Source organism: Acanthaster planci, linkage group LG02 (assembly GCF_054643075.1).
Source record: "Acanthaster planci isolate LZ-2023a linkage group LG02, COTS_SCS, whole genome shotgun sequence".
Lineage (NCBI taxonomy): Eukaryota > Metazoa > Echinodermata > Asteroidea > Valvatida > Acanthasteridae > Acanthaster > Acanthaster planci.
The window spans coordinates 6,322,826-6,345,554 of NC_141778.1; the positions used below are offsets into that span (position 1 = coordinate 6,322,826).

The 22,729-nt window shown below is 40.5% G+C and overlaps 1 protein-coding gene across 6 annotated transcripts in view; it reads left to right on the forward strand.

The window, feature by feature from the left end:
- Window positions 1-22,729, forward strand: part of mtmr9 (myotubularin related protein 9) — a 49,866-nt gene that overhangs the window by 23,327 nt on the left and 3,810 nt on the right. For 5 of the 6 annotated variants that reach the window (XM_022248840.2, XM_022248839.2, XM_087133825.1 and 2 more), the window contains 12 exons: window positions 6,162-6,337; window positions 7,692-7,851; window positions 8,194-8,339; window positions 9,444-9,572; window positions 9,899-10,055; window positions 11,535-11,666; window positions 15,403-15,528; window positions 17,307-17,409; window positions 18,119-18,257; window positions 18,956-19,110; window positions 19,891-19,990; window positions 21,710-21,837. In XM_022248840.2, the coding sequence (XP_022104532.1) occupies window positions 6,191-6,337; window positions 7,692-7,851; window positions 8,194-8,339; window positions 9,444-9,572; window positions 9,899-10,055; window positions 11,535-11,666; window positions 15,403-15,528; window positions 17,307-17,409; window positions 18,119-18,257; window positions 18,956-19,110; window positions 19,891-19,990; window positions 21,710-21,837 (1,622 nt within the window). In that variant the 5' untranslated portion in view covers window positions 6,162-6,190. The remainder of the gene's footprint in view (window positions 1-6,161; window positions 6,338-7,691; window positions 7,852-8,193; window positions 8,340-9,443; window positions 9,573-9,898; window positions 10,056-11,534; window positions 11,667-15,402; window positions 15,529-17,306; window positions 17,410-18,118; window positions 18,258-18,955; window positions 19,111-19,890; window positions 19,991-21,709; window positions 21,838-22,729) is intronic. The other variant, XM_022248837.2, reaches the window with a different exon arrangement.

Here is a 22,729-nt window from a genome sequence, read left to right on the forward strand (position 1 = left end):
GTGCTGTAGTGAAACAAAAACTATCTACAGCTGTGTTGGGACAAGTTGAAAATGTATCAAATGCTAAAGATGTCTTCAACTACTGCCAGCAAAATCTGACAAAGGATGAAATGAACAATAATAGTACTAGCTGCATCCATTTCCAACATTCTATTTTTAGGTTCCAACATTCTATTTTGGGGCTCCAACATTCTATTTCGGGGTTCCAATGTTCTGTTTTTTTGGGTACCAAGTGAGGTCATCAAGAGAAATCAGAGAAATGACAAAACGGTCCCAGGTACAACAAAACTACATGTACACAGCTTGAAAGCTGTTAAACCAGGTATCATCACCATTTGTCTTGTTTTTTTGACTTGTGTATGTGGTCTTGATGACTATAAAATCGAAACCATGTCATGAGTCATGGATCCAGTGGACCTGAGGGAGGATCCCAGGTGTCCCACCATCCTGAATTCACTTGTTAAATAAATAATTAAATTTCAGTATTGACCACACTGTACATGTCGTTGATTTCCAAGATGAGTTGTTCCAGAATTAAATGAATAGTTGAATTGCAGCTACTAGAGAATAAATACATGTAGTTAAAATCCAGGGAAAATGAAATAGTAGAATTCCAGCATTGAATAAATTTAACCTCAAAATTGCATGAATATGTGTTCTCAAGTGATGGAATTAAAAATATTGTTACTAACTGCTTTCCTATTAGAATGAGTAATGTGTAAAATCCTGTGAATTTAATTATCCCGGGGAAATTTTCAAACAAATTTTTCCCTGAAGACAAACCCTGCACAGTCACTCAAAAGTGTTGTCTTACCACAAAAGGAATAATTACATGTACAGGTGGGGGGTCTTCAGTTCAATGCTCCGTGCTTCTGCCTGTTCACTTTGACAAGTGTGACCTGCCAAGATAAAATGAGCGTAAAGTTGCATTCCATTCTTTCTTATTTGAGGGTTTAAAGTCATATGGAAGTGGAGGTCTTTTTTTTTTAATATTCGAAAAGAGTAACCCGTTTTCTATTCTAAATATTTTGTTAGATCAGGTATTTTAAAATGTCATTTTTTTCAGCAATTTTGACGATAGCATTATTCGTACCTGGTCAGAAATATTGAAACAATGTTGGAAACAAAGACGCAAAGCTGCCATGATAATGTCACATTGTCACCTTATTCCAGTACTTTTACCCGAGTGTTCTATGTACAGTACGTACATGTACCATTGGAGAGCTCTGTTTTTCCTGCTGAATTCAAAAACACTAGGATCTCAATTTTTGAAAATTCTGACTTTCAGTTCATTTTGTGGTGACAGGTCACAAGTTTGGTTGGTTGGATTTTACTGATGTTGATAGTTAATTGTATTAATGAATCCAGTTAATAGTAGTTAATCGTTAATTAATAAAATCAACTTAATAGTAGATCTCTCTCGCACCGAATAGATTTAACATCGAAAGTAGATGATTATATCGGTTAATGGACCTTGTGACATTAAGGAAAAAAAACAGTCTGCGTTTTACTCAAAATGTTTTAGGACGAATTAATTTGGATACTGTTATGAACTGCTTGCCAACAAGAATGACCTGAAATGCAAAAATCATATAAGGTTTTGATCCCAACAGGTGGGAAAGGTTAATGACAAAACGGAACAGGTACAGGTACACTGTTAGGAAACACTTCTACTTACGTTAGTGAGAATTTTATTGGCAATAACGCTTTGAAAACTACAGTATGTCAACACATTGCCAAGCAACAGCCATGACCTAAAATACAAACACTGTCCTTGTTACATGTACATTATGGTACTTCCGCATTGTTTGGAGTATAAAACTATTTTGACCAAGTGGACAACTTCACCTGCAGCAAAAAGTGTTTGTTTTCAAGGGAATATTTGACTGAGTTGCATTTTCATTTGAAAATGTAGTAAACAATGTATTTTTGACAGTGTTAAGAAAATAATAGGATGAGTATAACTCACGTACTGGCAGGGTTCGGTCTTTTTGCATGAAATACACAGTGCTCACTAAATGAGTACGTACATGCATGTCTAAATCTAACCTACATGTAAATCCAACCAGTGACAACCTCAAAAAAGTAATTTTAAGACGAACTGGGGATTTAGTGATTGAATGTTTATTTTAATGTCTAGCTGAAGACAATACACAAATGTACTGGTAACATGGAAGCCATGTCCCTGTTACCTGTATATGTACATGTACTTCCACACTCCAAATTCAGGGTACTCCATTTAGCCCTTGTGAGCAAGTCTGGTCCGAGCCAATTCGGCTCATCAAGCCGGTGTTTATCTCCGGTTTCCTTGGCATGAAACAACTGAGAATATTTCTATTCCCCCCTGGATGGGATGCCAGTCCATCGCAGGTTGCTTCCTCAGCTAATGCTGGTACCCATTTATACTCCTGGGTGGAGAGAGGCAAGCAGGAGTGAAGAGGCTTGCCAAGGGCCACAACATACTGCCAGCAGCTGGATTCGAACCTCAAACCCTATGATTGGAAGCCACAAACCCTAACCACTTGGCCACATACCCCCCCCCTTTGGCCCTTGTGAGCCACCGGTAAAATAGGTACATGTACAATGTATTGTACCTACTGACTACTGTATTGAGCAACCTGTCAATAAAACAGGCAGGCATTTTGTCAATGTTAAGTGTAGTTTCCTCAATAATGGCGTTCGTTAGCTCAAATTATTACAAGTTGTGAATGATTGATTCCATATAAATGCTCTGATCATTGCTCAGTTCTATGAAACTCGGGATTCGGCGCCATTTCACAAATACAGGGTACAGTTACAACATCTCTAACACTAAACATGTGAACAAATTTGTTTCTCTGATACTACGACAGAACTAAAACTAGAGTTTCATGTCCATGTTACTTCGGCATTTTGTTTTGACTGGATGGCAAAACAACAAAATTGATGCTACAAAATAAAAATGAAAGTTTAATATACACATAAAAAGAATGCAAACAGGTGTTAAATAATGCATTTTCCAACTTGGAAGAATAAATTGTATTTACATAAATATGTGTATAACTCTAATATTGAGGGAAAAGAGGGAAAGTTTCAACAGTGGCTAACTTGCATTTATTAACAGTGGACTGGGTTGAATTTGAGGTACATGTACATGTACCAGTATTTTCAAGGAATGTTGCTATTTTGATCCCCTTTTGCTCTTTTCTTTCCCTTTATCTTTTCCCCCATTTCCTTTTAGGTTTATTCTTGACATTAGCACCCTCTTGCCTTCAATCCCTTGTCACACCCACAGTTTCATTTGCTGTTTCATTCCTGCCATTGTCAGTCCTTTCCTGTCGGTTACCGTAATTATATATGTACTGGTACATGTTCATGTACATGTACGTATATTAGATACGTACTGTACATTAAAGCACAGAAGTTTTTAATGTTCATGTACATACATGTACTTTTAAATTTTAAACATTTACATAATACATATATTGTTGTACATGTACATCTCAGTGTATGACAATACCATCAAGCCATTGTCAACTACGCTTACTCAAAATGCCCCAAATTTTCTTGGGGAAATTCAAGCAGCAGAGCTCAGAAACGAGGCATGTTAGGACATGTCAAGAAGGAAAAGAAAAAGATGTCATCTTACATGTACATGTACACATATACACGCATGCTGTGCACTTCCCACTTTCCCACGCATTTGCGATCCCAATCATGTTCAGTTAAAGTGCTTTCATGACAAACACTCAACCGTGCCCTACCTCCAGAAAAGTCTAGCCTGCTGTGCAGCTGTCTGTAAGGAGCAAAGCCCCCGTACCATTCTTGTCATGCATGAGGAACGATTTCGGTCTCTGTGTTCTGGTCAGGCATGCCACCTTGAGGTATAGTACTTCAGTTACAGGTACATTTCAATTTTAAGGAGCATCTGAACCAGCTGGAAATATGGAAGGAGCGGAGTATTTCTCCATTAAGGAAACTGTTGGGGCTTGGCCATGATGTATGTTCAGCCAATAAAAAACACTCCTGTCGGTGGCTTTCTCAAGACCATTGCTTGTTTCACTGCTCGGGAGTTGTAACTCTGTCCGACTATTCAAGTGGAAGGCTGTGACAGTTACTTCTCACTAGTTTGAATATTTAATTCTGTAATCCAAAGGTTCCAAAGTATGGAGGTTTGTTTTCTGAAGGTTTAATGCTCATAAGGTCTGATAGTCAGAAAACTGAATGTACATGTAGATTGATGGCTACATTGTCTGAAGCTTCAACTGTCAAAATCAACACTATGGTTTGTCAGTCTGAATTGACTGAATTGAGCAGTTGTCAAAAAAGTTTTAAAATGAGAGGTCTAAAAGAAATCCAAGCCAGGTTCAGACTTTTAAACCTGGGGCATTCTTGAGATTAACCTTTTGATTTGGGAACTTCTCTAACCTTTGTACTAATAAACCTTATTCTATGTACAATGTACTAGTATTTGGACTGTAGAACCTCATGACCAGTTAACCTCCAGATTATCAAACATTTGAAGTTATTAACCCTTGGACTGTTGCACCAATGTTCGGTAATTACCAGTGTAGTCCTTAGTCCTCCGGCTACATGTAAAAAGTTATATAGTGCATTCGGACAATTTCAACTCCACACCCCCTCCTCCCCCAATTAGACAAGACAAGGCAAGAGAAACATTAATGGTCGCTTGGAAATGCCTCGGAATAAACCCCCTCTACCATCAGTGGTTTATCAGTGTTGCCAGTAATGAGTGCTTTGCCCTATCTCCCCATGGAAAATCTCCACCCCCCCCCACCCCGGGAAAAAATCCAGCTGATACAAATGATGGAGTCAGGATAAACGACCGCAATTGAAATATAATTTCAATCAGGATACATGCATGAAGTTGACGGGCCGCTGTGGTCCTGATGTCTCGATTCATATCATTCATCTAGCTTTGTCAGTAAATATCAGCTAGCAATTCTGACAGGCTCCACAGTCCAGTGGTTCAGACAGCAGGAGGTTGTTCATTACGAGTCTATAACCCAAGCAAACCTGTCACGAATTTCCCTTATTCAAAAAAAAAAAGGAAAAAAGCTACCGGGGGGGGTAACTTTTAATAAAATTGAGACGTTACCTTCCAGACCTCATACCTTCAAATGCTGCGTACAGATTTTTGTTTTTTTTTTCATTTTAAGCTGATTACATGTAGCTCGTCTGGGTGTACACGTAAGCACGTACATGTTATGGTGTACATGTACTGGACAGGTACCAGTACAGTGTTTTCTAAAAGAAAAGAAAAAAACTTACAAGCATACAGTATAAAGTTAAATGTACAGTGTACATTAACATTCATTGATCCTCACTCTGCACATCTGGCATGTCTGGAAGCAAACATTTGAAGTGTCACTTGTATGGCCAAGTGTGGATATATCAGTGTCAATTGTTTTCTTTCGTGGTGCTTTTATTTTTCAGATCACAAATGCATTCAGGGTGTACATGTCCAGTAGGACTGTACACTTTCTGACATTCTACAGACTTGAAGTTTGACAGATTTCACTCCTACATGTATCATGCCCAATGTATAAGATTGCACATGTATGCACATGTGCTGTATAATCACCTCAAACCAATAAATGCTGTTTCTGTTTTGCTTTCCCCACAAGGGATGTGGGGTTCAGTGAAAATAAGCCGGGAACCAGTCATAAAAACTGTAAGTCATGTACATGTATGGCATTTTGGGTGGTGACCCATTTCTGCTAAGCATACATGTGCATGTACATGTACATGTACCGGTACCTGCACAGTGTACAGTACATGTATGTTCTGTGTCAATCAAATTTGTGAGCTTACAAGTTGTTCCAAGTACACTTGGAGTTCACTCAATTTGGTGTTTTTGCGTACTACCGGGTAGCTGTAACAACAATGGTCCTTTGGTAGGAACCCACCACGCGCATGCGCTATTGCAGATTCATGCGCAGTTTTATGGGGTGCACTGAGCACACGTGATGCACATTCTTTGCACGTGTGCCAGGTGCGTGCGCAAGCCCAAGGTTGCAAAATTTCCCACTGAGGCATGCATGTACGGGTGTATATTTTGCCAGCAAGAGTGCACTTCAGATTCAGGCAAGCGCTTTCACATGTCCTGTACATGTAACTTTTAATTGAAGGAATTTTTTTCTGTGTGGTTTTTTGTACAGTTGTAAGAAGACCGGTTGAGTTTCATGCCATGGAGTTTGTCGAGTTCATCAAGACACCCAAGGTAGACGGCGTTGTTCTCCACCGACCATTCTACCCAGCTGTTGAGGGCACCCTCTGCCTGACGGGCCACCACTTGATCCTGTCATCCCGCAAGACCAACTCAGAGGAATTGTGGGTAAGGTAGCCCGGTTGTGTCGGCCAAGTCCATATCAAGTCTTTCCAATGAAGTTAAAATGGTTGTTTTGTGTCAAGCAACCAATTAGATTTCATCTTGACAGCCAGGAAGGTGTAGCCTGTCAGGTTACCAGCCTTGACAGACTGGAGCCCGCGATATGCTGAATTCGCAGGCCTGGAGGCTGAAGAGCACAATTTGTATTCATGTAGAAGTGGGGTTGAGAATGAGAGGTCACATGTTGTCACAGGATTGTGGTACCGATGCTCAGCGGCAGAGCTTTTGCCACACTTGCTTGTTCCATTTCAACATACCTACATGGCATGTACAGATACATGTACATGTACCTCTGGAGAGCTGTAAGAGCCTAGAGGAGAAACATTGGATACTGCATGCATGCATGGGCTTTGTCAAGTTGCTACCGGTAACTGTACATGTACAGGTATCATACATATGTACATAAATTATATGTACATGTACAGTCAGTGCTCTCAAAGGAGTTTCAGATGATCCAGGGAATGATTAGAGGTATTGACATGACAATCATGCGTAGGCATGACACACAGCACTTGATGCCAACATCATTGTTTTTTTTTTTTCCATTTTATGGCTGCAGGCAGTATCACCTTAATCGTTGCATTATTAATTCTGTTCATTGGCTTGCGTTCTCACTCGGCAAGCTGCAGAAGCTGACATTGCCCCGCAGTGTAGAAACCTGAGCCAATGGCAGGCCTGCATGCTGTGACTTGATAGTACTGAAGTGCCATTGGTTCCGAAAATTGAAACCGTTCTTTAAAAATTGCTCAGAAGTTAAATGATGACCCCAAAAAATGCATTGGCCAGAAGCACTTTTGAGTGCAAGGCCTTTACAAGAATCTTGCATGATCCACCTCAAGCAGAAGAACATGTGCCCCCCCGCATATGGTAAATTGAACTGAAGCATGTTAGTAGGGGAGTGTTCATTTTATTGGTATTATTATACCATTAAGATTAAAATTAATTATAATTATAATATACCATTATAAAATTGGCATTTTATAGTAGGTTGTGAACCAGTGAAGTGGTTCCCACCCAAGGAGCCTCTGTTGCCAGGAAAATTGTACTCCCTTATGGTCCCGCTGTGGGTGGATTACAGTCAGTAGGATTTAACTGTCAACATCTTTTACATAACATTCGTTTTCATCAGGATGCCAAACTGAGTGATTTACCAGAATGAAGAACTCAGTTTGCTCTTTCTTATAGAAAGTTTAAGCAAAATTCCTTGAAAGTAGCCTTGCGACTTGTGTCGGATCCAGTCACAATTTTCTTTGTTAGTGTTACCAGACAATGGCAACTTCTTTGATTTTTATTTCCCCAGCTTCTTCATAGCAACATTGACACCATCGAGAAGAAGTTTGTAGGCTCTGTGGGCCACCTAACCATCAAGTGCAAGAATTTCATGATCATCCAGCTGGATATTCAGGGCATGGAGGAATGCTTGAACATTGCCAGCTCCGTTGAGATGCTTTCCAACCTCGGTGAGTCCACAAATGAGGCCCAGGCCACAACCTTGCAGCTGTCCAACATGAACACCATATACCCATTACCGTCCTCCATGGGCATTTCCTTTGTCATTCGTGCACCCCCCCTTCCCCTCCCGATTTCTCTACCAAAGACGAGAAAGCTACCGGTACATGTACATGTAGTTACATGTACATGTAGTTACATCATGTACTTCGTGTATACATGTATGTAGTTACATGTACATGAGGTTTTGGTACTTAAATATAAACATGTAGCATTATATCAGTACATGTAAATTCAGAGTCGTTGGCCAGGCACCGTGTTCCAGCATTGTGGTTATTATTGTCTCACTGTAGAGTCTGTGACCCTGACCTATCCGTTCTTCTACCGTCCCATGTCTGATATCTTGGAGGATGGCTGGCAGGCGTTCCTTCCAGAGAGTGAGTTTGCCAGAGTGACAGGGGATGAGTGGCGCTTGACTCATGTCAACAAGAATTTCCAGGTACCTGATTTGTCCCTTTCCTTTCAAGAAAAAAAATTGTCGGAATGAAGGCAAGATGAAAATATTAAACTTGCCTTAATCCTGATCTTGCAAGGGAATGGGAAAATGTATTTTGAAAAAAATGCAAAAGAACCATCTTGCTAAGGCCAATGACAGAGAGGGAGGGTGCTTTGTTACCTGGCAACGGCATCCGAGGAGGGGGGGACCCACACTCTGCATTGTGCAATTGTTGGGAGTTGGTGTGACTGCTTTGCACACAAATGAGTCATCATGTGGATGTCAGGGGCACAGGTGGCTAAGGGTCAACCCTATCTCTTTCACTGTCACCTTAAAACAAAGTTGGTGTACAGTGTATTTTTCACCGGTGCAGCATTTGAACCCTAGATACACTTTGAATCAAAACAAGACACAAACAAATGAAAGAACAAAAGCATTCTGAAATAACTTTTTACTCGACAAATGAAGTTCTTTGAATAATTTAGCGACTCTGTTTTATAAATGCCAGTGAGTTTGTGTTGGGTCCTGTTAACAGATAGCTGAGTCACTTCCTCAATCAGAAGTCTTGCATTCATATACCGATATCCCAACAATTACTGTGACCATTTAAATACACAGAGGATGTGAAAGTGTGAAGTGACAATTTTTATCTGCAGTAGTGGATGATGTACATTGTATGTATGCCACCTGGGATCTGAATAGGGGTAGTTAAGGAGGCTAATCATATGTGATACCCTAATTCGGCCTGGTGCAGTGGCCAGCCATTTAAGCAGATATTTCTCAATGGCCTTGCTCAATGGAATGTGAAAAAAATGTTTCATTGAGAAGGGTACAAACATGTTACAAAGTTTCACAAGTCAGCATTGAGGTGTACCACATACTGGTACATGTAATACTGAAAAGTGGCCATGGTACAATGTACATGTCCAGGTTTGTTTTTAAAATTCCAGATTTGGGGCTAATAATGCTTTTCCTTGGGCCGGTGCATTGCAGAGTTATATCACCTGCAAGTGGTTGAATGGGTTTTTGCAGCAGCATTCAGTCTGTAAATGCTTGATGCATTGTCTGTGTCTTGAATAATTTTTGACATTGTTTTCCCCTCCCGAGGTCTGTCCCACCTACCCGCAAACGGTGGTTGTGCCCAAAGCTGTAGATGACGACTGCATCATGCAGGCTGCTGCATTCCGTCAAGGAGGGAGGTTTCCAGTTCTTAGCTACCTTCATGCATCTAATGGGGTATGTGATTCCACTTACATTTTCAGAATTCTTTTTTGAATCACGGATTTCCCCTTTTTTATTGTAGTTGCTGATTTTTGGCTGCCTTATTTACAAGTACAATGTACTGTACACTTACATGTATTGTAAGTTATTATAAATTTTATGGTTTAACAAAATACATGTAAGTAATTAAACATATTTGAAAATCTATTTCCCTTATGATTATTCTTCCCTTGTGCAGTGTTACAGAAGGTTCATTATTAAAAGTCACTTTTTACTGCAGAAGTTTTAAGTTTAGTGTCCATTTTGTTTATCAGCTTAATTTGCCTTTATTCTAACTTTAGACGGTAATTCTAAGAAGTGGCCAGCCACTTCCTGGCCCTAATGGCAAAAGATGTAAAGAAGACGAGAAACTAGTCAACTCAGCACTATGCATTGGCAAACGAGGTTACATCATCGACACAAGGTCCTACAACTCAGCCGTCAACTCCCGCTCAAAAGGTAGAGATAGTGCAGAGAGCAGGGAGACATAAGTACCAGACAGATTCTACTCCATTTAGTGGCCTTTCAGTGGCAGCTGATTCCACCACTCGCCAGTGTCAACAAAGGAGGCTTTTACAAAGAACAGCCCATGTTCACAAAGGGCCGAAATATATTACAGTATTACCTGAGAATGCGTTGAAGTGAGCTTTTGTCCTTCAATAAAATATACTTCAGGGCTGCAAATTTTAGCGTTAAATATAATAACCTTTCAAAATAGATCTCTTCTAAAATAGGAAAAAAGTTGAAAAAAAAAAGAATTTAAACCGACAACACTAACAAGTCAGCTTAACCATTCTTTTTTTCTTCTTTTTTTTGTGCCCACAACCCCACGTAACTCGGGTAATATCGTCATATACTTTGGCCCCATTCTAAACGGGCTATTCTCTGTAAAAGCCTCGTTTGTTAACCTCTGTGGGTAGTCAGATTGGGTGTCAGTGGGCAGTGAGTTGTTGTAGAGTCTGTTCAATTGTGACCCCTTTCCCTGGGTGATCTAGCTGTCAGTGTTCCTAAGCAAGCTACTTTACTAAATTGTACGTTGTTCAATAGATGGATGTCTAGGCTGTGCAGGCCCTGAGGTTACTTACACAGGTTATCCGAATGATCACCAGGAAGAGTGTTTTCACCCTTAACCCCTGATCTTTAAAGTTCCCCTTGAAGATTTGAGGAACTTATGAAGATTAAGAGAGGGTGCTAGAACCCAGGTAGTGCCGCATTACATGGGGCATAATGGTTCTTGAGCGCTGGAGTACAAGAATGTGCCATGGGCTCCCATTGAGTGTTGAATGGGGGTGACCCTGTTTGGTTCCATTTTAAAAGAGACCGGACTGAAAAAGTCTATTTCTGCCTGTGTAATTTCATTTGCCCATTGCTGGTTTTACTGCATTCGGTCTCTGTAGCATGGGCAAAGAGTGTGTGACCACAAAAGCCGTGTACTAGTCCCGGCATAATATTGTTCATAAGTGACTTCGTCAGATACGTGGACACACCTCTGATTGCAAGCTCCCCTTGTATGAACGGTAAAGTATCACGTTAACTTCGGGTTCCATGGTTCCATGTAACTATGTGCAGTGGGCATTGTTTAAGCTGGTGACGTTACACAAACCAGATAAAGGAACGAATGAGTCCGTGAAGTTGAAATCTCAGTTTATAATCATTTTAATATCTCTTTTCATAATCATAAGCAATATGTTCAAATCCCATAACTGTCATTGTTTTCTCCTTGTTCAGTAAAGAACATACCTACATACCTGTGTTTTATACATGGAACAATCTACCTTCATATCACGTTCCTCGGTAGTCATGTCTGATAATGTTTACATTTGTTTTGTACTTCTGTAATGAAATTAGTTCTCTTTCCTTTCCATTTAATTTGTTGTTCCATGTTTCCCTTCCTCCCCTTTTTTTCTTGGTTTCTCTCTCGGTTACCTTTCCGTTTAGATTTTTATTTGATTCTTTTCCCTCCAGGCGGGGGCTTTGAGACCGAGGCCCATTACCCTCAGTGGAGGCGGGTGCACAAACCGCTGGACCGGTTCAGCAACCTGCAGGATAGCCTGACCAAATTGATGGAGGGTAGGTCCCAGCCCCCCAACCTTCCTCCCTCCTTCATGCTGTTGCCACAGCGATGAGCATATCTCATTGTTGCATTTCATTCCTTCGGAGCATTTCTGCACCAGTGTGATACACCTCTTGTTATGTGGATGTTTTATCCTTATTTTCGAGCATTACATACCCATAATCTTTCCTGGTTTCTTTGGTTCCTTTTCTTCTTCATGGTGCACTCAGTCTCCATGGTAATTTTTCGTTCCCATCATGCTCCAGAGGCATTTTTACACCACGGTTTATCTCACAACTAGAATGGGAAATCTTTGAGACACTTGATGGCAGCAAACAAACCGGTTCCATGTGACTGGTCCACTGTCATTTGTGTAGTATTGAGCATGCATGTGTGAGCTCAAATGTGATGCTAACACTGGAAGTCTCCCATTAGACGCCCTCACTGCAATGATACTGCAGCCTTGCACAGGTTGTACCCACGCTTAATGCCTCCTCAACCAAAAAGGTGTTGTGACTTCTTAAATGCAAGTTTAAGATTTGGCCTGCAAGTGTGGTGCTCTCCCCACAGTAACGACGTCCCGTTAGCAGTCTGAACATGTACCAATTTGTGGAGATGAATTAGTGGCTATCCTCTCTCTTCACCATTTGCAATATTTCAGTCTAGAGGCAGCCTGTGTATGGTCCACCTTTCGGTAGGTTGAAGACCCAATGTACACATGTAGGCTGCACTTGCATGAGGCTTTGAATATTGGCAAGGTGCTGGCAAACACGTATCCTTAATGAAGCTGTTTTCAATGTGAAAACAAAGTTTCCTCAAAGCAGAACCATTGGTAGAAGTTGTATTGTATGGATGGCTTCTCAACTGGATTTAAGTTTCACTTACATGTAAAGTATATTTGAAGATACGATGGAATCTGATTATTAAAGGTTAAGTGAATTTTGAGTCAGACATTTTGGAAACATTAGCCAAAGCCACCAGCAGATTTCTGCATTTGTTGCAAACATTCAACAACATCAGTGGAGCACAGTCTCATGAGTGCAAACATCGCCAGCGTTGGTAAATGATAGCATTGTTTACATATTAGAAGTGGTGCTACATGTAGGTGCCCACAATCAAGCACTATAAACTTAATTTTTTAAAATGTACTTCAAATGTACTTCATTCAAATCTGCTTGCGTGTAGAACCCACATTAAAGACCAACTTCAACCTTGCTAAGTTTTCTCATATTGAATCTTATTCAGAAGAGCCAAGTCTAATAAAAGTGGCATGTATCAATATCGCCCGTGCAATACACATTTTTGTGTTGATAAAACAGTTTTATACCAATTTTTCCTGCAAGTCCAGTCCGGTATTGTAAAAATGGACCTGTTGCCACAACTCATTAGCATCTAATGAATATTGATTTTTGTGATGTATTACTGTGGAGAGGAAATACCACAGTGTGTGCACATAGGCATGCATAGCATTCCTAGCCACGGACGACAGCATGAACTTTAAGAATGTTCTCATTCCTTGGAAATTCAAATTTCAGTTCCAGGTCTTTTACAAAATCTATACATCTACCCATTATGCGTAATTTCGGCATTATTGTAAATCATGAAGAAAGGAGCACAAACTCTCGACTTAAAAGAGATACTCTTAATACAGCACAGTAGACCCGGCCCAAAGATCGGTACGCAGTGCATGCACATGTACATGTACTGTATGTTTGTAGCGAACCAGTCATCCGATGGATACCAGTTTCAGTGTTTTCTCCAGTATTATATCATACAAATTTTGTTTCTCAACAGCACTGCCAGTGGACAGATTGTGAAAAATTTTTGTAAAACTCTAAGACAACGTTCAAAAGTTTCGGCAAAATTACAAAAAAAACAGACGCAATACAGACATGATTTGGTAATGAATATATGATTTATTAAACACTAAACACAATCATAGTTAATTTTCAAAACTTTTAAAACTGTTGGAGTTGGTCTTTAATACTGTTCAAATAGATTGGTGAATAATCGTCAATTAGTATCAAAAAACCACACTCATTAGGTTAATATTAGCAACACTGAAATGCCTCCAGTGTCAGAAAGTCCTCTGCAAAATTATTATCATGACATTTTATTCCCACAATGAGCCAGGTCTCTGCCTTCATAAAGTGTGTGGGCTCGCTTTTCATATACACCTGTGCAAACATCAGCATTGAGTATCATTACTGCTTGCAAATATTGGCTGTGCTGGCCAAAACTTTTAAAGGGATAATAGACATACACTGTATTTACTAAAATCCTTGAAATTGCAAGTGTTTGTTTCATTAAAGCTTTTTTTTTTGGCTATTTTAATCTGTATATTGGGCCTCTTTGGTTTTTAAGCTAATGTGAATTTGCATATTCATGGCCAAACTGTGATGTAATCAAGGCACTGAACCTCAATCTTATCTTGATTTGTGCACAGAAAATTGATAGGTTTTTTTTTTTTCCCATCAAAGACTTCCATTTCCTTTGGCAATTTATTGTTGTATAAGTACCGGTATATGGCAATGAGTCAGCAAGCAACCTTTTATCACAAATGTTTTCAAAGAGCAAATTTGGGGTTCAAATTTGAACATGAAAACTTGCAAACTGAACACGTCTTTCTTGGTTTACCGGTACTTCACACAAACAGTGCCCTCACTTGTCAGGAAAATCTTGGTCGATATTGAATGTTCAAAAGAAAGTTTTCTTTACAGTTCGCTTAACCATTTCTTGCTGGGTGCTTTTGAAAATGCAGTGCCCACATACGGGTGACATTTCAATATCTTCAGTCATCAAAAATCTTTAAAATTCTTATCTTTTTTCCTAAATACCTAAACCCAGTGGAGTGACTGTCTGGTGGCTACTATAATCCGAAAGGCAACATCTATTGATGCCAGAGTATTTCAGCACAGTGCACCGCTGGCTTCTTTTCAATACGGGCCAGATTAGCATGCAGCGGTATTGTATCGCTCATCACTGGATTGCTGGAGCACTTTTGTCCCTGGTGGTAATCCACTCGCGCTGAATGCCACAAACAATGACTTTCAAAACAATGACAGATTTCCTCCACTATTGACAACTGAAACAATGATGGCAATTCCCAGTAGCTCTGTCTTTTGTTGAGTATGGTCTTTTGTTACAAGAACCACAGCTCTTTTGTTAAATTTCAGGCACCCTGGTACAAACCCAAGGTACCCGAAACCAGGCTGCCCGGCAGGATATGGTTAACTCCAAAATGATTTCAAATACTTTTTACGCATTATTTCAAAGAAAAATTAATTGCATTTTTCCTTTAAGTGGTGTGCCTTGGTGCCTTGGATCAGGCTATGAGCATTTTAATCATCTTTGATAAGGAGGATCAGTGCCTTAAAAATAGCTACGTGTATGTATGATTTCATTAACCTCACTTAAATATTCCCCAAAAATTGAAGTTTGATTCAATCCACCTACGGGCTTTGTTTCATGTTGTTTTGGTCACATGCACTTTGGCTCTTGTGTTGAGCAGTGTTAGTGGGAAAGGTCAAACTTTGTTTGGCCATAATGGGCATTTGGTGAGAATGATATGTCAAATAATAATACGAAAGGAGTCAAAATGACTACAAGACAGCAGCCGAGAAATTCCTGAAGGCTCCGCACAATAAAGAAATTCACTGTGCTAATATTGGAGAAAATTTACATCAATGGAGGATGTCACCCCAGCTGTCATAGGGTCACTCAGCTCACTAGTCTTATTCCATCTCTTGACAGCGTGTAATAAGAACACCAACTCCATGGATAAGTGGCTGGGTCATCTAGGTGCATCCAGTTGGCTGAGCAACGTCAAGGAAGTCTTGACCACAGCGTGTCTGGTGGCGCAGTGTGTGGACAGAGAGAGTAAGGCCGGCCTGTTTTTCCTCCTTTTGTTTTTGAAAGCAGTAACAACAGAGCAAGGGTTTGTGTAATTTAAGGCTGCTACTATAATGATTTGGCTGTAGTCAAGTCCATTGTAAGTTTGTGACAAGCATAGAGCTACATGTATGTTGAATTACTTCAGCACTAACTTGCTGTACAAAGTGATGCCCTCTGGGTGTATCCATTTTGTACACAAACCTATGAAATGCTCTAAATTTTGTACGGCTTTTGAACAGCCATTTGCATATAATGAATCCCTGTCAGTTTTCTAAATTTCTACATTAAAGGCAGTATGCCAAATACCAAAAATATGCATACGATATATGAGCATTTGGTTCTTTCTGAGTATGCAATGCAGACACATGCGCATATGCAAATTAATTTTACTGAGGCCTTTTCACACATTGACTGCTATGCAGTGCATATTTTTGAAGGGGCATTCCAGTTTGTCTAGTGTACTCGTGCGTGCATATTTAATAGGTACATGTACTGTACCTTTCAGGTGTCCGGGTGAACATGAGCATGTCACGGATGTACACCTTCCACACTGCCATCAGCGTATTGGTTGTGTTCTTTGGTTATGCCAGTGTATCAATTCACATTACAATAGACTTTCATTTTGAGTATACTCGCCATTAGGCATGTTTGTAGTATACATGTACTCACAGTGGCATAATCCGGTACGCCTGTGACTACTGCTATATTGGTAGTCAGCAGTCAATGTGTTAATGCCTAATAATGCAGACAACATGCTTGCATGTTATTTGAGTATATTATGCTTACCGGTATGCGTTACATTTTTAGTACTTTAGACGGAATTTGTTATCTTATTCTGTTATGCGCCACAACGTACATTTATACATATTCAAAATGTCCGCACCTGGGACAGCTTCAAAATTTCTCCACAGAGGAATGAGGAGAAGGCACTCTAGTCATTTATTATATCTCTCTGGTCACAAGCCATACATTCTTAAGGCAAGTCACAAAGCTGTTCAAATGAACTGTGACAAAAGTCAAAACGAATTCCTCTGTCATTGCTCATCCAGTGTGCTTGTACTTGTGACTAGGCTTGTGAAAGAACCTGGGACTTACATGTATTGTACATGTACCTCATGATGGACTCAACTACACTGCTAAATAAGAACCTGGGACTTACATGTACTGTACATGTACCTCATGAAGGACTCAACTACACTGCTAAATACGAACCTGGGACTTACATGTACTGTACATGTACCTCATGATGGACTCCACTACACTGCTAAATAAGAACCTGGGACTTACATGTACTGTACATGTACCTCATGATGGACTCAACTACACTGCTAAATAAGAACCTGGAACTTACATGTACTGTACATGTACCTCATGATGGACTCAACTACACTGCTAAATAAGAACCTGGGACTTACATGTACTGTACATGTACCTCATGATGGACTCAACTACACTGCTAAATAAGAACCTGGGACTTACATGTACTGTACATGTACCTCATGATGGACTCCACTACACTGCTAAATAAGAACCTGCATTTTTACATTCAGAATTGAAATATGTTACCAGAGCTCTGTTGGGACAAGCAAAACTGAAACTCCAATGAATTACTGTTTTTTTCTCTTATTGAATGTCACATAACAACATAGACCTTTTCATTTATATAGCAAATGTCAGAATTTGACTGATATGAATGGGTGAGAATGCAGATGCTTTTGTTGTGCATATCTTTGTACACATATCTTTGCTGTTCATTATTCTAGATTCATCTGTGTTAGTACATGGATCAGAGGGTCTAGATGCTACACTACAGATAACTTCCCTAGCACAGATCATACTCAACCCAGACTGCAGAACACTAAGAGGGTAAGATCTCTAGCATGAAGGAACTGTTGGCTGGGGTACTGAACATGATTTGCAGGTTCATACCTGTACTTTCACCAGTTCATACATCCACCTGATCCTTAAAAATTAGGGATCAGGTTTTACCGATTGCTGCATGGAGAACTTTTAGGGTACTGGCCATTTGCATTGTGAGCAGTGTTTTAAGACCACATCGGGATAAGGCTGGCTCCAGGCAGGCCAATGGGGCCAGAGCCCCCCCCCCCGGAAAAAAGAGCCAAAACCTTTTGTTTGGGAAATAATGAAAGGCAAATATTTTGGTCTGTTGCATGTCCCTTCTTTCAAAACGTACGTAAAAAGCCCCTGCGTTTGTAGCCTCATTCCTCTGAAAGGCCATGAAAGATTGCATGAAAAAGTTTCCACAGTTTTTCCCCGCCCCCCCAAAAAATTATTGTTCTGGATCCTCCTTACATTAAGGTAATGTAAATTCCAAGACGTTTAACTTCGCCTTCCGTCAGTGTTATGTCACCTGCACAGGAACTTATGCTTGGTACTTACTCTGAAAAACTTCATATATTTAAATCTTCGATAGGGACTTGAACCCCAGGTCCTATGCTTGCTAGTACATTTATGCATTAGTTGGGATGTTTTAGTTAACCCTTGAGTTCACTTAATCCTTGGCATGATGCCATTGACTTTGGTCATCACCCGTACGATCTTTCATTTAACCCAGGTTTGAAGCACTGATTGAGCGAGAGTGGATTCAAGCTGGTCACCCGTTTGCCAGTCGATGTGCCAAGTCCTGCTATGCCGGCAGTAAACTCAAATGTACTGGCCCCATCTTCTTGCTCTTCCTGGACTGTGTGTGGCAGGTAATCAGAACTGGGTTCTATACTGACAGCACCTGACTGTCAACATAATATCTGGAAAATCTTTTTTAAATTTGTAAAAACAGTAACAAGCAATCTATATTTTCTGTGAAATGTTTGTTTCTGGTTGATACAAATATTAATATTTGGTTTTTTACACTTCACCAAAGTAATTTTGTATGTTCAGAGTGGTCCGAGAAATTGTGAGAACATTACCGACATGTTTGGCGGATATCCAAACTCTTAACCTGCTGCTCTTTAGTTCAGACATCTTAACCACTCAACCACAGATTTGTTGGGGTCAGCTGGCAGGTTCAGATGTCAAAATTACATTGGTGAATTGCAAAACAAGAGGTGGAAATGAGTCGTGTATTAAAACTATCTGATTGATAAAAGTGGGGGGCCTATACGTAGAATTTATTGCAGGGGACATAGGACTTCATATAATGAATAAGTGAAGACAAGTCAGTTCAAGGTTCAAACTTCATACATTTTAATGCCTCAACTACAGTCACAGAGTTCTCATTGGCTGTACAAGCTACAGATAACTTTATGGGTTGACTTGAGGGGTTGACTGACACCCCACTCTCCTTTTTGCCTCCCCCATGTTCACATGTCCAACATTGTGTATGTCACATGTCAGCCACTGCCGTCTGTCATTGTACAATTCTTGCTCACCATCTCCCCTGTCTTTGATTCAGGTCAGTCAACAGTTCCAGTGCTCCTTTGAGTTCAACGAACAGTTTCTTATCTTCCTCTTTGAGAACACCTACGCCTCCCAGTTTGGGACATTCCTGTGCAATAACGAGCATGAGCGACAAATGCTGAAACTTGCTGAAAAGACTCAGTCCCTCTGGTAAGATGACTATGCCCCAACTCACTGTCACCAGATTGGAAGTAGTAGTACAATGATAGCCGTGAAAAGGCCCAAAAGTCTCTTCACAATTCCAGTCCCAGTGAACAGGGAATGAACAAAGATATAGGCACGCCTTTGTCACGTTTCATTTGAGTTGCTTGTAACTCAATGACTTGTGATGAACTTTGTGAGGACATGTGAAGGGCTCATCTACCACACTGGATTGTGCATTTGGAATGTACATCTTGAACCCAACAAGGATGAGGTATTCAGGCATGAGTAACCTGTGCTGTACCCACTGTAAGTTTATATTCCACAGCTGTGGAATGTATCCGTTGAAGTGCACCCCCAAGCGGCAAAAGAAAGACAGATGGTAGTAAATTTTCCAAGCAGGTTCTTGCACACGTTGTGTGTGTACGCAAAGACCATAAGTTAAGGAATAAATTTGTTACGCGCACTCGGCATACTCCGCGTCAAATGCACCATTGGTCCTATTATAAACGCGCGCCTATGAGGTGAGTACTAAAAAAAAAAAAAACCCTCTTTTGCTCCGCTGGGAGTGGATTATGTCATCATGATGCATTATTTACACTGATGTAAAATGCCATTGATAATTGAACTGCAGATACAAAAGATCAGTACATGGTAAAAAGTCTCAGCTCCATTCAACTTGAAACACCAATCTCAGGTGAATTTTCAATGCAACAGAACTGTCGTTCAAAATAGTTGCAACATATCATATCAAATTATAACCTAAATGTATTTCTTCCTGTGCTACAGGAGCTATGTGAACAGGCCTCAGATACTAGAGATGTACATCAACCCACTGTACCAACCCAACTCCTCTGTCATATGGCCATCTGTAGCTCCGCAGAGCTTGGTAAGTTTGATGCATGGGGTCTTTGTGTAAACAAGAGAGGGCGCTTTATCAGGCGACAAGGTCCTCTGGGGTAGACATGCCATGTGCGCATGCTGGTTTGCGAGCATGATGTGCTGATTATGCATGAGTAAGTTTCATCTGAAAATGCACAGACTTCATGGGGATCACTGCAGTCATTGTATTGGAGTCTGTGCATGGCATACGTAGCGCTTGAGGAAAGACTAGCACATGGTTCAGTTCTTAGCCGGCTGCAACTGCCTTCACCAACTTACTTTTCTGGACTACACATGTATTTTTAAAGATTTTTCCTAGCGTTTTTGGAAGTTATATTATTTGTGAACACAGAAGATCTGGATTTCATTTTGACTTCTGTGTATCAGATTAATGTTTATACACGTGGCTGCTGCCCTTTGCGCTGAGTGGTTGGAATCTGCACATGAAACTTTTCCATTAGTTAATTAATTTGCATGTGACTTGCAAACAAGTCACGTGTAGTACTAGTTCCATCAACAAGCAACGTGTATGGTGCACAACACATTCACTTTTATTAAAGGCTAAATAAGTATTTGAAAGCAGTTGACCATATTCACAAACTGGCTGTAAGGAAATGAAAGGAAGGATAAAAAGGTTTTTTTGAGAACCTGAGAGAAATAATGAAAGCAATGAAATAATCATTCATAACAAATTAATATTCATGCTGATGAATGATTTCAAATTTGTGATCAGTTATATGTAAATGTTTTGAGCCACATTAACCCCTTCGCGCTGGGAAGCAGCTAGAGCTGCCATAAAAATTGAGATCCTCAGCCAGCTTTTCAGCTATTATTCTCGGCCCACGCTTGAGCGAACATGGTGAAAGAATACAGACCCTGGCTCTTGTACATATGGTAATTGGTCTTTGTGCGTAGCCCAGAAATGAAAAGACCGAATTTGCATCATAATCACCAGCTCCACAATAGTTCCCACTTTAAAAACAGGCAACGGGAATGTGGAAGCATGAGTAGAGCCGCATGCCACCGAACAATCAGCCTTTTCACCGTGTAATTCAAAGCGTGCCGAGCACGCAGGGCCACAAACCGAGAATTTGTGGTTTGGCAGGTGGCCTTCAGAGCTAAGTGAGGCTGGAATTCTTGGAGTCGGCTTTTGGGAAGAAATTCCCGTCGTCATGGGGTTAAAAACAAGGAATGTGAGGCATGAAACCCAAATAGTCTGGCATCACCCCATTTAACAGATTACATTGAGTAAGATAGATGCTAGGAACACAACCAACATGGCTTCCGTGTGGATAATGTCTGTTGTGTTCAAATGCCGACTCGGCCAGTCTCAGTTTGTAACCAGTGAGGGCGCTCTTCCCAGCATACAGAGTTCATGCTGTCATCTCATTGTGAGCAGCGAGCCTCTTCATCAGTTTGTTCAAGGATAATGATTCCTGTCTGAGAGTGTATTTGAAATCTGTTGCATGTGAATGAAGGATGAACCAGGTTTGATCTAGACTGTGTTGAAGCAGATCTGTGATTCCACTTATTCCATGCATTATATGCACCCAGTCAGTACAGTCTTAGTTTCTTGACTCGTTTCTAACCATACCACCTGATGCATATATGACATTGTATTACTGAGACTCATCAAAGAACTTGATTGCATCAATCCATGGTTTCTTTGCAACGTCGGCACAATGATCTCTAATTCTGCCCCGCTGTTTTGCATCTTTGGGGACAGATGCTGTGGTCAGGCTTGTTCTTACGATGGGACATGGACAACACTGTCAATGACTCTATAGACATCGAGATCCGTAAAATCCAACAGAACGACAAGAAGCTCAAGACGAGAGCGATACAGCTCAGGAAGTAGGTGTCCTCAAATATCTCCCACCCAACCCCCAGCTTTCTGCCCACCCCCATTTTGCTTTACATACATGTAGTTAACTGCTTAGAACGTACCTGTTCCAAGCCCAAAGTCTTTTTACAATGGTAATGTACATCTCACACTTCAAAATCTAAATCAGGTTTGTTTTTCTGTAGAAATTTTAAAAGTTTTCAATTCTGTGTAAAAAACTTGAAATTTGCAAGAACTGTGCGCCTGAACTGTATGTCCAAATGAAGACTTACATTATACCATCTCTACAGGCCAATAAAAGCACATCACCAAAACAAATGTGGTGGTGATACTAACAAACAAATGTTTTCCCCACCATTTGACTTTTTAGGGTGAAAATACATGTATATAAGCTGGACATTTAACCACTTGCTGCCGGGGAACCCCATTTCAGACACATAGGCTTAATACACAAAACCGGGGAGTCCGAAACTGGACAAAAGAGCTGGGCCTTATAACAAAAGACTGTACTTGGGAACAAAAGACCGAGCTGCTGGGAATTGCCCATATTTTTTCAGTTGTCAATAGCAGAGGAAATCCGTCTTTTGTTGAGAGATTATACCACTGTTTGTGGCATTCAGCACAAGCGGATTACCTTCGGGTACAAAAGCGCTCCAGCGATTAGCGATACCTATCGTGGCACGCTAATCTGGCCCCCATTGAAAAGATGCCTGTAGTGCACTGTGCAAGTTTCAGGAATTAAAGAAAGTTATACAACACTGCCATACTGTCTTTTTTTTACAAGGCGGCAGGCCTGGCTGAAATACTTGGGCGTCAATAGATGTTGCCTGTCAGATTAGAGTAGCATCAGCCAGTTAATTGTGTGCGTGTAAACATCCAGTAAATGAAACTATGATTTTTTTT